Source organism: Hypomesus transpacificus, chromosome 19 (assembly GCF_021917145.1).
Source record: "Hypomesus transpacificus isolate Combined female chromosome 19, fHypTra1, whole genome shotgun sequence".
Lineage (NCBI taxonomy): Eukaryota > Metazoa > Chordata > Actinopteri > Osmeriformes > Osmeridae > Hypomesus > Hypomesus transpacificus.
Genome location: NC_061078.1, coordinates 10,075,450 through 10,093,114, shown reverse-complemented (window position 1 = coordinate 10,093,114; position 17,665 = coordinate 10,075,450). Strand labels below are relative to the sequence as shown.

Sequence of the window (17,665 nt, the reverse complement as noted above, 5' to 3'; positions counted from 1 at the left end):
AGTCAGAGGATATCCCCTGCTCCCCCTGGCCTTAAACAACACGTGGACACCGAGTGTGTCTTGGCTTGAACAAATTGTTTTACTGCCTCATGATTCTGGGTAAAGTATGCAGGATGTGAGAGCACCTTCTAATTAAAACCTCTCAAAACTGAGAATGATGTACACATTCTTGATAAACCAGCTGCGAGGTTGTATTTATTGGATGGATATTGCTCAGTGGTAGGGCCTTCGACTGCTCGCAGATTCAAGTCCCCCATACTGTACGTCATTTTGGATAAAAGCGTCTAAAAGATGTTTACAATATTATTATTATCATGTGAAGCAGCATTCTCTTATTGATGTATAATAACTGTCATATACCATGAGTCCACAACAGGTTATACTATTAGTGTTGACATCTAATAATCTTTCTTTATTTTTCCAGTACACTGGTTCTGAAAACACATCAGTAGTTACCTACTAGTCAAACCGTATAGCAGTCTAGAGAGCAAAGTTCCTGAAGTCTTATCTCACAAAGCAAAGTCATAAAGTAGTGGAGCTTCCGAATTAGGAATATGATGTTAGGTTTTTGCTTTGCTGAGTAGTAGAATTTTAGAAACTGGATGATAATAATCCTGACAGTGTTTCAGCTCTTTTTTGTGACTTTTTAAGAAGTTGACTGATATTTAAATATGTATCGATGCAATCATCTTACATAAATACAGAGCTGGTTCCTTGATATGATTTCCTTATGAGGAAACAAGAAATGGTCTTATGACTCAAAACTGTTCTCATGATTGTGAATTTTGGCTTAGTTTTACAGCTCTGAAGGACAGGACACACACAAGCACCTGTTGTTCAGCTTTGTGGTTTGGCTTTCCTCCTCTGACGACACAGATCTGAACCAAGTGGTTTCATTTCTCATAATTGCTGGCGTTGGTGACAGTGACTTCCCTTGGTTCTCTTTCTCTTTGTTTGTGTCTTTCTCTCGGTCTTCTGCCACAGGAAATGAAGAAATGGGTGGGACACTTGGTTTTAGAGAACACGTGCTCAACAGAAATCAACACTTCCTCCAAAGCAAGTGTCAAAGTTCAAATAGTATAAACTGCATATTTCATTTCAGAGTATGATCACAGATAACAGATACATGCAAGTCATACTGACACAGACCTGGCAGAACTTTGAATGTACATTTTGATTTGGCTTCATTTTTATATACTATGTCATAAATTCAGAGTCTATGAATATCAACTGTTACATAAACTAAAGTCATAACAATAAGCATTTTGCTGAAGACTGTAGGATCAGGAGATAATAAAGCGACGTTTCATGTAAAGTAACTAAAATCCATTACTAGCAGGGGTCTTGATGATATACTGTACTGTTTTCTATCTGACCACATGGGGTTGGAAGGAACTTCATTGGATTTACAATTTATACTGACCAATAATCCCTGACGGTGTTCATGGGAAATAATGTGAAGGAATAAATAGGTTGTTTTTTACACAGATGAATGGCCTGAATTGAAAATAATTGCACTTCATCCTCATATGTCACTCAAGTTACATTCTCAAGAAAACCTAAAGCTAAGGCAATACACGTCTTTTTGTGTGCTTAAAGTGGATTACACCTTCTCAAATATACTGTTTTATCATGCCATATATGCACCCCTTTATTTTAAGTGCTTTTAGTAGGTGAACACTGTAAAGTTTCAGCCATGAGTGTAACTATGATGTGTTGACTATATTAAAGTTTTTATTGGAGCGTGGGCTATAACTGTGTGTAATTACATGACTGTCAGTTACAACCAAGACCAGGCTGTTGTTCTAATCATTGTTCCCTTATTATCAGTTCAATTCAGTCAGACAGGGGTCATGCTTTCCTGCCCTCCATACAAAGAGGCCAAACTGAACAAACCAATAGCAGGCTATCTGTTGCTCTTCCCATCCTTGTACCTAAGGACAGTGTTTCTATTGAGCCCACTACAGCATTGTGGTTAGGGGAGGGTGTATGTGAGGTGGGCCTCATTGGGGGGCCAGTCAGAAAAGCCTCCCATGACAGGCTCCATTCACTCACACAGTGTGAACCAGAACTCGGCACTAACCTATACTGATGCCGGGGCCTAGTTCCCTTTTGACATAGGCCATTCAGATGTCTACTGCACTTATACACTTAGTTCACTAATGAGAGGAGCCGTACGCATTCATCAGCTGCACTGTTGTGGTAGCGAGGTGGAGTGTGTATGTCTGTGAGGCCCCCGGCTGAGGTGGCCTTAAAGGTGATTCCAAGAAAGAACCCAATGAACCAGTATGCTACGTGTATGCTGTCTTCACTCACGAGGGCATTGTCCTGCACCCATATCCTGCATTTACCAAAATTTAGAAAAGTTGATAATTGCTCAAGATGTTAATCTTTCTATAATGTTGTGTTAAATATGCCCTATATGTAGTAGATGTGTAAGTGTGGGTGAGTAAGCATGTGACCTTTGTTTCTCTAATGCTTACTAATGCAAAATACAGTATTAAACATATTAAAAAATCCATCGAATAAAACAAAAAATACTACCCCATATGATAATTATGTGTTTATTTGGTGGAATACAATGGAAAACAATGGGTACAACTTCATTGCAAATGGCGGAACTTTGCGTGACTATTTCAGATGGACTTTACTGTCCTTAGTAGGATCACATGGTAAAATGCTGGTGGAGCCAGGGGCGGATCTAGAGATTTTCATTCGGGGTGGCAATGGGGTGGCAGAAGGAAGTTGTTGGGTGGCCTCCTGGAGGCGAATCAAAACCCAAAGTAGGGGGGTACAGTACTCCATATGGTAAATTATTACTATAACATTGTAGTTTGAATTAAACAGTTACATTAATATTATGTATTGAAATGTTCTGTAATGTATAAATAATATTTTTCCATGGGAAGATTGGGGTGGCAGTATTTTTTATTGGGGTGGCAGCTGCCACCCCTTACCACCCCTTAGATCCGCCACTGGGTGGAGCTTTGTACCAGTTTGTCCCCACCTCAATCCCTTCAACTTCAAATCAACGCCTTGAATATGAATATGCTGGCACTCGAACAACTAAAGCGTATACTGGGTGCTCAGTCAGTAGGCTACTTATCATAAGTCAAGCTGTCAGGCCATATCATAAATGTTTTGATTGAAAACGCCAACAACATGTAGATCTACGTTGGAGTATACAAAATGCAGATCGTAAATAGATATACTCTGTATAGAGGTCTTTAAATGACTAGAATCAAAAGTAAACTATTATATAATCAAAATGTAGAAGATAATATACATTCCTACATTGATAATATATAGAACACGTGCTCATATCTCTGTGCTCACATATGTTTTCGAGACTGCTGTGGAAGCCTGTGACAGAAGCGGGAACATTTTTCTGGGGTTGTTTTCATCTGCGTGCACGCAATGTCAACGAGTTTAGTGGTGGGCGCGACTGGAAGACGACTGCTGACTACCACGCGGCGAGGGGTGAGGGGTGAACATTTTGTTCACACACCGCAATTTGTCTTTGGAGAAAAAATAAGGTCATCGTAGCAAATATGAAAAAACAATCCAATTGAATGTAATTGAAAGTTATATCAACATTTTTTGAGTATATCAAGATGACTGAAACGGAACCACACCTCATTGAGACACCAAATTCTCGCCATATAAATCATATGAGTGACGATTCTATGGTGGAGACTTTTACATACATACATTTTAGCCAATACACAAAGCTAAGCACAGTTATACACAGTCTATTCACAATTAAGTAATTCTCTTGCGTTTAGAATGAGTGTAACCTAAAAAAAGAAATCATATTTAGCATTTTGGCTTTTGTAGGCTATAAAACACAGTTACAACCAATTTGGACTAAATCCAATAATTCAGTAATAGTAGCCCCACATTGACAAGGATTCAGTCATCTCTGTATGTGTATAGAGCACAGCTGGATGGCTTTAGCTTCAATTCAGTTTAATTAGATTCCCCTGAGCAGATTTCTTTTAACAAATACAATGGAAATAAGTGCAGCATAATCTTAACTGGTCATTTCCAATCACTTCTATATAGGTGTATGGCAAACAAAATACCTATTAGGATTTACCATAGCTGTACTCTGTCATCCTATACATTTGTTTTGTGGTAGCACTTTGCACACTAACCTCATGTTGACCTACTTCCTAGTTCACAACTCACTGCCCAGGCCAGCCTGTGTTAAGCAGAGAGGGGGCTGGGTGAGGAGTAAGGAATTGGCTTAGCTCCAGTGGGAAGAGAGACAAATGGGTGGGCGGTATCCCAACAGAGGGTATACTGGTCGGGCTGCTAGAGGGAGGGACTGTGCTCCTAGTGGGGAGTGGCTGTATACATACACAGAGCTGTTATGAAAGAGGAGCATGAGACGTGTCTTTATCCTGAGCTGCCGGTTCTGACCTCTTTGTTCGGCTGTTTTGGCGCACAGGACACAAAATATCAACCTACATTGGTATCCTCGGTTTAATATCTCCAATCTGGACAACAGACATGCTTTTATTTGTGTACCGTGAAGCAGTGCTATGCCAGTTGTTGGCTCCCCTACGGTTTCCAGGTTGAGTAGATAACGTCCTCCAACTGTCAATGGTGAACACACCCCTTCATCATGGGGGTGATCAACATGGCTGTACTTACTTTAAATACCGGCCAAGCAGGTCTCTCCCTGGCCACTTCCCCAGACAAGAGGCACCATGGAAATTATAGGATAATCCAAACACACCCTCTCGTAATTACAAATGAGAGGCCAGGTCATCAGTAAGGTCACTGGAATGCTAGTTGTGTGCAATGGAAAGAAACTGGAAAGAAACTAAATAAGCACAAATTTCAGTTTCTCAATTTAGAATTTTACAAATGCAAGGTTTGGAAACTGTTTGGTAAGCTAACACTACCCACATTCATTTTTCCTGTTTCAGTTTAATGGTGAGGCTGTATGCAAAGGTACATAGCCAGACCATCTATCTACAAATAACGCTCTGGGACTAACTCATGTGAATGATGACACCTTTCGGTTTCAGTATCTCAATAGAATGTTTACTGAAGAACACTGAACGTACCAGAGTAACATAAGAAGGACATCCAGTCTACATTGTGTCTCCTAATCACTTGGTTGAGTGGAATTCATATGCTGCACAAGACAGAACAAACATATGTCACTGTACAACAGATATTAGCAAGTCTGCCAGTCAGCAATGTATGGAGAATGCTCCCCATGTATTAGCCATATGTTTCCAAGATTAGCCTGCACATTAGCTAATAGGTATGACCAAGCTCAGATAAAGCTTACCACTGTAGCCTGGTGGTGGGATTATATGCTGTTGATGATCTTGTTCTGATGATGTCTTGTCTCACCATCGTTTGCGGAACGGTTATGAACCTCACCTTCCTGTGCAATGCTGACAGCATTCCCATTTGAAGGACAATCCCTAAAGTGATATCCCTGACAGTTCAATGACCATCATGATAAACCAGGCTCATGTTTTTGACAAGGATTTGGTTTGACAAACCCATTCATTAACCAATGAATGGTTGAGTTATTTTGTGTCAAGCCCCCCCAAGTATTACTTACTATCTGAAATTTAAGTTGGTCCATAATTCTGTTGGGTCTGCGCCCTAAATGTAGCTGTCGGTTGTATTTATGTTTGATGTTTGGGACATGAACCTTTGTCCATTTGAGTTGCTTGCGACAGCAATAACCATATAACCATATACATACCAAATAAAAGGCGAGGGAAATGATACCTCTAGCAATCTAACACTGTGATTCAGCTACACATTGTTTTGTACTTCCTTTCTGGGTAGTGACTAATGTAACAAACAGCTGCGTGCCATTAAACCATCACCTCTAAAGGGAGCACCCTTCCTTTTGTATGCAATAGCTTAGCATGACTAAAACCTTTTGAGTCTGTTAACATTCATTAAGGTGTAGAAACAACCTATCCTGTATCATGTTAACTGTCATTTATCCAAACACCAAGGACATGTTTTTTTTAGAGTACCCTCTCGCTTCAATAGCACTGGCCTCAGGGAGGTAAGCCAATACCTTAAGGAAGAAAGGTGCTTGCCAATGTACTTTCAATACCTGGCAATACATTCCAGAAAGTACAGGTGAATTAAAGGTGTTATCTGATCAGTTTTCCTATGGGTAAGCAGACTGCAACCTAGATAAAAGTGACAGATGATGTATTTCCAGAAATCCTTTTATAAGACACAGGGACTGTTCTGTATCTATGACAGACGGTGATAAGCTGAACCATGGACAGACTGGTGAAATGATAACAATCTACCAACCTTTGGAAAACAAGACTACAGGAGTGCAGTTCAAGGGTAGTTATAGTCATTTCAATATATTTCGGTGGGTTTTAGATTTATCTCTAGACATGGGAAAAACTGATAACGTTTGACCATGCAGAGACTTCTGCTTGGTCATCAACAACCTGTGAAGGTGTTGAATGCTTACATTCAAAGTACTTCTATCAGTTCAACTATCAAATGAGAAATACATTAATAGTACTCACTAATGTTAACCATACTGGATAGCAACAAGTAACATAGGAATAGAGTCTCTGATAACACGTTTTAAATTATTTAGTTTGCTCATTTGACTTGGTGATGCCCATAAAAAACCTTAATCAACTTAAAACCTATTAGAGCAATTCCTACAGTAAGAACATAGCAAATACATATTACCTAAATATTTACTGTGTTTTGCTTTTCAGTAACATACAAATTAACATCAATGTCATGAAAAGTGTATGCCATTTTGTAATTTGCTTCTCACTAATGACATCACTGTCTTTGATAGTGCATAATAATAATATTAATAATAATAATAATACCATAGTGGTTCCAATAATAAGTGTCTCAGCAACCACTTGTTCACTGCTTGAGTCTATCTTTTTGTATCTTTCTATTCATTCACGTTCCAAGACCCACAATTAAAGAAACATACGCTGCGTGCCAGTAAACCATCACCTTGAAAGGGAGCACCCTTCCCTTTGTCTGCAATAGCTTAGCATTACTAGACAAAACAAGCAACGACATACAGTATTAGGATATTTGTTTAGATGTTAGTTTTATTGGGGAATGTGTGGGTCATACCTGGAAAATTATTGTAATTACTGCTGGATGTGGGCTTAACGTATCTGTCAACTCTCTCTGTTGGGAGTACACCAGCCAGTGGAGGGAATTGCCTGAAATAAGGGGCCAGACATGTCCTAACAAGCATTGTAATCAAACTAGTGTGAAAAACTGTAAACAGCCCAAAACCATGCCATGCACACACGTCTGCTAAATGACTAAATGCACACACTCACACACACTCTTTCCTCACTGTTACAGTACACAACCACAGGCCTACATCCAGTCCACTTCTGTTCAGTGACTTATAAGGGGACCTGCTGTCCTTATACATACAATGCATCAGCATGTCAACATATGGATAGTGGGTAATTTGTGTTTTGGTAGGTATTGTATTGGTATTTAGTATACTGTAGATCACCATTAAGGCTTAATCTGTCAAGTGCAAAAATGTCATATTACTGAGAACTTTCAAGTCTTGGCTTTTGGCTAACATTGTATATTAATAAGACAAGAAAGCTGACAAGCCACAGAGCTTTTTCCTCAAAATGTGCCGTGAACATATGGAATTATTTACCACACCATATGTTTTTTTTCTTGTTGCGTCAGCAATCACATAGAGCCAAATAGTACCAAAGAATGCACTTAAAAGTTTTTGTGTTAATTTTTTAATAATTCTTAAATGACTAGGGGCTACTAAGGGCAGAAGCAAAAAGTATTGGGGAGATCCTAGGTTCTTATATCTTAAGGGGGTAATATTTCCTGTCCATGACCAGAGATGTACACACAAACTAAACCAGAGCGCCACTTAGTGGATACAATGAGTTTTGCGTGATCTACATTTAACCATTCATACACTTCCTCATCAGCTGCCTCTTGACTTTTGTTTCCTTTCAAGATCATAAGTTTGTACACTGGGTTCAGCGCATATTATGTACGTTCCCTACCCTATTCATTGTTTACTTTAACAAATCCTAATTTGATCAATTATTATTTATTTATCATGTTACTTGTCAATGCTTAGATCTGCATTAAGTGTCCATAAACAGTATGGTAGGTGACATGTTGCTAGGTATTCCTCCAGCAGACGGGGCTATTACATTTACTATGACTAATGCCTCTTGCACTCTTCTAAAGGATTGTTTGTGCCATGATTAACTGTGCATCTGCTGGATTATTCATTGTTCAAGACACTTATCTTTACTCTGAGATCTCTATATTTATAAAACAGTTTCAATAGTTGTCCAGTATGATATAAAGACAAGTAAGTACACACAAAGTGCAGGAAAGTATTTTTAGGGCAACAATATTTTAAATATTTTACTTATTTCCATCTTATCTATTGTCCTTCTGGTTGATAGAGATCTCTTAGATACACAAAGGTGAGTGAGTATGTTTTACATTGATACACATCTTTGTTGGGAACCATATATGATGGCTTGCCATTTATCGGTTCATTCAATCAATCGACCAAAGGTGAAAAGTTTTCAGTTGTGGGTGTTTAATATGTATGATTGTGTAAGCTTTAATAAACCTGTGTATGCATTATGTGTCCCTCATAAAAATAAACCCAGACACGGATTAATTTCACACTGAATTATAATCCAGGTGAATGCAGAAAGTCACAGATTTGGGGTTCTTTGTTTTATCCTGATGAAAGAACCAAACGATAATAAAACATATTTCTGATCATACTGTATATGCTGTACATATTTATTAAATAGATTTTCTTGAAATATGAGTGCATTAGAATCATTCTGATGATAAGTTGTACAGTGTTTTCTAAATAAAAGAGACCTTTATAAAAAGAATATAGACATTGTAAATTATTCTGTAGAACACTTCAACATTTATTACTTATTTGACCAAATAATGACCAGGTCATGGATTTTGCTCCTCAGATTGTGTTAAACAACATGAGAACTTGAGGTGGTAAAATTATTTGATATAAATTTTTCATTTCAATTTGAGTAGCATACTCTATTTAGACCCATGCTGGCCTGTGTATCATACACAGGCCTCGATATGCCTTGACTGTACTAATCCTATTAGGGAAGATATTCTTTAACATCTGTATACCAAAGTATCACTATTCCAACTAGAGTTACAATATCCTCCCGTGTGTTCCATTTAAGCATGCTTTTAAGCTTTTTTGGGGCCAGAGTTGTCCCAAAGTAGATTTACCTTCAATCATAATTTATTAAATCTCCATCCATTAAAGTGCACTGGCCCCAGTCAGAGCTGTGTCCATTAAGCCTGATTATGGAGAGACAGGGACATGAAAAGAGAAAGGGGTCTATGTGTCAAGCTGTTGCTGTTGAGCTTGGCATCATCCACATCTCTCTCATAGAAGACAAAGTAAAGAGGAGAGATAAAGGGTTGGAAGACCTGGGGGCTTTTCCTGAAACTAACTCAGAATCTTGAAGACCTGCTACGTCAGTTTTGCTATCATTAGTATCTTTGGTGTTTAAATGTGGACTTCAGGTGATGTACTGGAGGACTCTGAGGGACTATTTGGCTTTGTGTATGAGGTTGTGTGAACGCCCAAGGAAGCACTCATGGAGTACAGAGGCTTGGGAGGGAGGAGAGGGACCAGTGGGTCCATCAAACGGTGCTCCATCAAGCGCTCCTCCTCTAGTGCCGGGTCTCAGAAGGTAGGCAAAAGACCTATGGCCGGAGTGTGTTGACGAGTATGTATTTCTATGTTTGGAAAGTTGTCAACAGGTGATAATGGATTGATATTTTGAGGGAAGTTGTTTTTGGAAGTACCATTCTATTTTATGTCAAAAATATTGACAAAGCATGATTTGAAAACATGTACAATGAATGCATTTGGTATACATTTGGCAACCCTTTACAATAAGGTAACTAAACTACATGGCAATACCTATGCTAAAAACATTTTAAGTACTCAGAGGGTTTTTATGTATTTAATTCCGGGGAAATGTAAGCACTTCCTATATAACTACATTGTTATTACTATACAGGGTGCCCTGGTCACTCACCAGGTAGAGTGCATACCATGTAAATTAAGGCTTTAACAAATTTCCTGCATCTAGGTCTTGCTACATAATTAAATGGTACATCATGTGAATGTGAAGTGTTGCCAGAAATGTTTTAAGCGAAGTGCAGTAGCATTCTGAAGTTACTGTCGGTGTAGTGCTGTACCTTCCCTCAGCAAGTGGACTGTATCAATACTTATAGTGATGACCGTGATTGTCCTCTGTCTCCACCTGTAAAAGGGGTTCCAGGCAGGAAGTAACCTACAGTACCATGCAAGGATATGATTTGAGTACTACATGTTAATCTGGGTGAAAGGGTGGTGAGAGTTCCACAATCTGACCCAGATTAATCTTTTTATTCTTTCTAATGTGCCTCACTTTCATGTGATTAATACACAACAATAATGCTCCCCCCAGTGCACAACAAATACTGAGTTTGAGCAGTAGACTGAAGACTAAAGAGTAAACTAAAGAATTAATATTTAGAGACAAAACAGAGTAATGGAAAGTAGTCTGTTTGTTTGGCTTCCTGTGTTTCTGTGTGTTAAACATTCCATTCCTTATTTTCAGCAAAACACTTTTTAAAGGTTAAGATTTCATGACTCATACATTAGATTAAGAATCAGTAAGTATGACTATGTTTATGTTTCCCTTGTGTATGTAGAATGGTCATGCAGGATAGTATAACTTAACCCACCAGGCTGGGAAAAGCCCATAAAACATAATCGCACACATTTGAGAGATTTTACCATCATCTCAAATGTATCAAATGAACTCCTAGACGGCACTCAAATATAATACGGAGTGATCTGAAAATGAGCATTTAAGTGGATACACAGGCATCCAGGCATCCAGCAGCAAAACCACATCTGTCTAATGCTTATTTTTCAATTGCTTATCTTTTTTCCAAATTGAAATGATCGAAAATAAAATACATTTGAATTTCCCCAAAATACATAATGCAACAATTATGTTATATAATGTTTCAAATACTATTACTTGATTAGAACATAAATTATCCAGATTTTGGATTAAGAGAAAGTAAACATGGAGAAAGCTTTAGCAGAAGAATCCCATCAGCCACTGCAGCATTCCTTACCCTCACAGACTTTTAGTCTTACAGACCACCTGATACAATTTGAGGGCTAATCGACGGCATGCCGGCCTCATGTGACTGACTCCCTGCTTTTTCCGGCCGCAAAGAAGACAATCAGGGTCTTTATAGGCTTGGAAAACACACAGCTGTGAAATCACTATCTGGAGAAAATATATCAGATGCCACCAGTTGCATCTTCGACACACCCTAAGTATTTTGTGCCTTCTATAACTAATTTCTTACAAAGATCTTCTGCATCCTATGCCGATTTCAATAGCAGTATTTCTCAAACTGCATGGCCGGGTGTTTTTTTTCTCCATGGATTTGATCTAATTCAATTGTACTTTGTCATCTTTAATTGGTGTGTTCACTGGATCCACAAACCTTGTGGTGTCTCATGACATCTCTAATAATGTCTAACGCATATACCATGTATATTCATTCATTGGTCATCCCAATGCTATTTAGGCATTTCAAAATGTTTTATTCAGTTTGTTAACAAAACAGTTTGTTCCTTTACAAGTGCCAATAATCTCCTGTCAAAGTCTAAATCCCAAAAACCTCAATCCTACTTACTTCTAATCAAAGAAGTGACCATTGTTTATTGTTCTCTTGAACTCAATAGTCATCACAAAAATGTTTTCCCCCTTATTAAACAAATACTGTGTTACGCTTGTTATACGTGAATTCCGTTAATTTCTTAAAACAAAAGCTAATCCTTTTCAAAGAACCTACGTCTTGCAGTGGCTCAGCTGTTAAAACAAGCTGTATGGCATATTAGGACTGCTCCTGAATCACAGGGGGAGAGAGGACATGTTATAATCTGCTTGGCTATTTTTCAAAGAATGGCATTTACTTCACCAGCAATGTGGTTCATAAAATAAGTGAAATTATGAATCTTTTCCTTAATGTTAATGACCAATGCAGTTACATACCGACAACTTAACTACATGTAAAAGTGGTGTTGTAGCAGCACATGCGATGATTATGTGTAGATATACTGCAGTGTAAAAATGCAACCTCTAGTAAAAATGACCTAAGGTCAACACGATTTGACAAAAGATTCATACATCATACAGCAGCTAAAAAAAATACATTTATGTTCACTAGTTGCCTCAGTCAATTTCCAACAAGAAATCCTTTCAAAATGTTCCAGAGTCCAATTCTCTCAATTATGCAAATAGAGTTCAAGAAGAGCAGTAGGGGGTGTGACATTCTGATATAAAACATTACAGAGCTTTTGTCCTTTTTATTGTTCTCTCTCTTTCTTTATTCATCTGTTGATACTTCCTCTGCCTCATCTTATCCAAGTATTCAAGTAACATCTAGACAACTATGAGTTGCAATGCCGGAAAGGCGAGCTGGTTAGAGGAAAGTTCACCAAAGGAGAGAGATTTGAAATGGAAAGGGGGGTTGGTTCTCAAAGTAGATTTGTTGTGCCTCATTCCAGCCAAGGATGAAAATACCCTGTGTGCAAGGAGATGGGTCATGGGACTCCCAAAAGGATTACCTTGAACTGGAGTCATAAGACTTGCCTGAACAAAGAGCCTGCTCACATGCTCATCATATGAACCCAGCTCCATAAAGTGATGTAGTTTCATGTCTTGTAGACTTCATTGGGCTTGGAGGTCTAGTGGGAACAGCTAACTAGTGCTGGGTTCTCACTAGCGTTGAGTTAGACTTGCTGAGTGACTCTTGGTGTGTTCCTGTTGGGTGAACGGTAAGTATTCCACTGGCTTTTATGATTTTAACTGCATCTTAATACAAACATCTTTTGAATGGACAGTCTACTATGTATTACAGTTTGGTGCAATATTCGTGTCTGCTTGCATTTGTAAATGTATCATGAATTGATACAACTGTGAAACATGCATGATTTAGAAAAAGGTCTAAACCTGAGTGGACTGGTGATCTAATACTGTACTCCTGATTGAAAAGAGACTGAATATAACAGGTCTCTTTCAGCATTTTGGGACAGTTATTGATTGGTAGTCCAATAATGATTTTAAATTTGTTTAAACAAACTACGAATGGATGTTCTCTTGGTAAAGGCAAATGCGATTTATTTTTAGTCATTTACTATTTTCATCTGATTGAGCGAATGGTTTTATATCTCCAGTGTCCACTGTGTCCACAATCTCAACAGGTTTTACAAGTTGGCGAGCTGGGACTGGAAGTTGGGTTTTTGCTCAATTTCTCTTCTGCAACAAAGTTTAGATTGCATTTCTCAGATTTTTTTTCCTCCGCTTTACTCTTACCAATATTTAAAACTTAATTGGTTTAGTTTTCGACTCAAAAAAGGGGATGTTTTTCACCTTTTGGAAGTCATAATTTTAACCACCTTCATACAAATTCAAATTTGGTTTTTTCAATATTGATATATGCATGCATGCAGAAATACAGTGGTCAAATTGAAAACACACCATTAAGTTGATGCATATACATTAGTTAAACATACTTTCAATGGCCGGGTTTCCCAGATTTGTTAAGAAGCTCTTAACTCTAAGAGCTTCTTAAGAACATTCTAGAGCGTTCTTAGAACGCTCCAAAGAAGCTCTGAGCGTTAAGATCTTCTTAACGAATCTGGGAAACTCGGCCAATAACTATTTGCTGCAATTGAACAAGAACCTTAAATCAAATTAGTTGTCATTAACAGAAACATACAGAATAATTGACAAAATTATTTGAACATGTGACTAGTATTGGTTAGGTTTTGTGTTAAATCTAACATAATCTGGAGTGAAGGTATTTCTCTAAGTGCTTTACAATATTGGCCAATGTTTCTGCTGTAGAGTGCAAGCTTAATCATGCCAGCATAATAACGCTAAGTCATTACAAGTATCTGGCTGTAAACACCACCCCTCATACACACACACACATGCAGTTGCCTTAGAATGGAAGAGGGTTTTTAGCTTGCTCTGTACTGCCGCATTTAGGCAGGATTAGGTGCAGGCCCCACATAAGAGGATTTAATGCATCAAGAACTGAGCATTTTGGTACTTGTGTAATAGAAAACACCTTTCTCACAGTAATTAGGGAGATACATTCTCCAGACAGTCTAAAGGGAAAAGAGAAATTGTTGTAATTGGAACATTCAAGTTAAAAGGTTTGATACATTCCAAAGACAATTATTCAGTTTATGTGACAGAAGAGACATAATCTGAAATGTAACATGCATTTGTTGTGAAAATGTAAACCCTGTCTACATAATAATATTTGTATTAATAATAATGTTAATAATAACCAATAATGTTTGTATTTTTAAAAACGAGGTTTTATATGTCTTTTTTTTTATGGCAGGCCCAAAAGGCTTGGATTGAAAGGACCTTCCAAAAACGAGAATGTATTCAAATCATTCCCAGCAAAGAGCCGAACAGGTATTTTTTTCTCTTACAATTTACTCCCTTTCAATTTATTTTTCAGTCTTGGAATATTTGGTGAGGTGAATAATTGCTTTCACTGACCAAGTTCCTCTGTGCTTTTAAACAGCCACAGATTAATAAACCATTCCCCCTTCTCTAGTAACAAAATGTATCAACAACAAGGCATAATGTGGATGAAATCCATCCAAAATGCTGACTATCCTTGGGCTAAAATCTCTCCCAAACGAGACAAAAGTAAAATCAGCTTTTTGCTGCATGAAGGCTCAATGCTGTGTGGGGAAAGCAGTAAAAGCTTTTTTCGCTAGAGCAGATCATTATCAGTTTTTACGGATGATACTTAACTTGGTCATTCATCACTGACATTTATTCTGTACGTTACATTTTCCGAGCACAAGTTTTTCTGATTGAATTACATCTCAAACAGAATTATAAGTAGCTCTTATGTGAATTTAGCTCAAGTGTTGTTGCATTCTTTTCAAACAAACCCCAAACATCAACTATACATCGTCACCCATTCTGTGTTGGAGAATGGCATTTCTTCTTTCTTTTTTTACACTCCCTCACATTGCATTGCTTATCTGTCGGCCTTAGGTGCAGCTGTGGTCAGATGGTGAACCAGCATATAGCCATTCTACCTGGAGCCACCAACAAGGCCTCAGAAGAAGGCCACCAGCAGGTGGAGGTCCCTCATGAGCGATGGTCGGTCCTCAAACACTCACTGGCTACCCCAACAGATGCCTATGGCATCATTGAGTTTCAGGGGGGAGGCCACGCCAACAAGGCCATGGTAAAGCACAAAAACACCAATGCCCTTTTCAAACTCTAGTAATTATTTATGAATGTGTAGATTTATGAGTCTAAGTGCAACTGTGTCATACCGTCTGAATGTAGTTATGTAATTGATGTTCAGTTATTATGACAATATCAATATAAGACAGAAGATCAAGGGTTCCACTTAAACTTCTCACTTCTGCTTGTTCTGATAGCAATCTGTTTATCCTGTCTTTTCTGCAGTACATTCGTGTGGCCTATGACTCCAAACCAGACAACTTGCTTCATCTGATGGTGAAAGACTGGCAATTAGAGCTTCCCACGCTTCTCATCTCTGTCCACGGGGGCCTCCAGAACTTTGACTTGCAGCCCAAACTGAAGCAAGTGTTTGGAAAAGGCTTGATTAAGGCTGCAGTTACCACAGGAGCTTGGATCTTTACTGGTGGAGTCAGCACCGGTGCGTAACTAAAAGTCAGATCATTGTACAACAGAATCTTACTGGTAGTTAAGTAGGTATCTGAAAAGTGACAGTACAAATGCAGTGATGTGCTAACAGAGTAAGCGAGTGATTACATGATGTACAAGAAACATTACATAACCTAAAAAAAATCAATTTTTTATAAAGAATTTGTGTATTTTTAATAATATGTAATTCAATGAGTCGATAGTAATATTTTCCTTGACAAGTACTTTTTTTGCATCACAGGAGTGATCCGCCATGTTGGAGATGCTTTGAAAGACCACTCTTCAAAGTCCAGAGGGAAGGTCTGTGCCATTGGGATCGCACCTTGGGGCATTGTGGAGAACAAGGAGGATCTCATTGGCAGAGATGTAAGTCAAGGGGAACTGACAGGAACATATAAAAGTTATCAACGTTTGTCAGCTGCAAAATTAGACTTAGCTGAAGTAAACAGCAAGACACTGTAGAAACATTGAAGAATGTTTACTCATCCCAAATTGATGAAATATGTTCTGCAACACCCAAGTTTATCTAGTCATTTGAAAGTTCCCCTCATTCCATACAGGTAACCAGGCCATACCAAACCATGTCCAACCCTCTCAGCAAGCTATCAGTCCTGAACAGCAGTCATTCACACTTCATACTGGCAGACAACGGGACATGTGGAAAGTATGGAGCCGAGGTCAGGCTTCGTCGACAATTGGAGAAACACATATCTCTGCAGAAGATCAACACACGTAGGTGACCCACAGGATACTGGTTTCAACCATCTGAACAAAAGAATATCTGGGGTTTGAGTGTCTTCTTGTAGGTTTTGGTGTTGTCTTTAATGTTCAAAAAAGGCTGCATTGACATAAGCAGACAGAAGATGTGCTTCAGCTATGTTATCAACATTAACATTTCCATTCAATTGAAAGGTGGCGTAGTCATAATAATTTAAATGTGCGGTCAAGAGAGGGATTGTTGGAGCTTGAAGTGCCTGAGGATGTGACCCTTATGTGACCTGTGGGTTTCCCTTTGTCATCCTATGCCTGGAGCTAGTGATAAGGCAGGGACCGCAAAGGGATGCTCAGCTGTCACCACTTACTTCAACTTTTCTAGAAATCTGCAAAAGCTATGTAATACCAGTACACATTAAATACTACTCTTTCAAGATTGGCCTCCTTAATTTTTTGGGGTTGGAACCAAAATATGTTTGGTCTGTGCTATCATAACATGTCTTTGTTTTATCTGGCTTTGCTAGGTCTGGGTCAAGGGGTCCCTTTGGTGTGTCTGATTCTGGAAGGGGGACCCAATGTGATTGCAATTGTGCTGGAGAGCTTGAGGGAGGACCCTCCGGTTCCAGTGGTTGTGTGTGACGGAAGTGGAAGGGCGTCTGACATCATTTCTTTTGCCCACAGATACTCAGAGGAGGATGGGTAAGAACTGTCTATGTGCCTGTATCTCATGTTCTTATGTGTCATGTTTTCATCATACTGTAGTTTAACCGGGTCAAATTGCAGACACTGTCTGGTCCTCGAGGTGGCATTTATTGTCCATGACTCCTCACAGGTTGGTGAGTGATAACGTGAAAGACCAGCTTCTGGTGACCATCCAGAAGACCTTTAACTATAACCGCAGCCAAGCCCAACAAATCTTCCTCATGGTCATGGAGTGTATGAAGAAAAGAGAACTGGTGAGTCTGTGACTGCATTCAAATGACTAGTGGTCATTTTTGGAAAGTTGAACAGCACTTTTTAAGAATGTAATCTTACTAATGATTTCAACAAATATTTCAATGGAAATTGATAGACTATTTAAGGTCAATAAATGTTTTGTTTTATGTGTCTACGGTCAATAAAACAACCATTCA

The 17,665-nt window shown here is 38.6% G+C and overlaps 1 protein-coding gene across 1 annotated transcript; it reads left to right on the top strand.

Moving 5' to 3' along the window:
- Positions 1-12,805: 12,805 nt before the first annotated feature.
- Positions 12,806-17,665, top strand: LOC124481660 (transient receptor potential cation channel subfamily M member 1-like). The gene is made up of 8 exons (XM_047041800.1): positions 12,806-12,919; positions 14,500-14,576; positions 15,174-15,369; positions 15,597-15,810; positions 16,060-16,184; positions 16,379-16,550; positions 17,057-17,231; positions 17,365-17,665. Exons 3-8 carry the CDS (start codon positions 15,190-15,192, stop codon positions 17,498-17,500), a joined length of 1,002 nt encoding a protein of 333 aa, XP_046897756.1. The 5' UTR covers positions 12,806-12,919; positions 14,500-14,576; positions 15,174-15,189; the 3' UTR covers positions 17,501-17,665.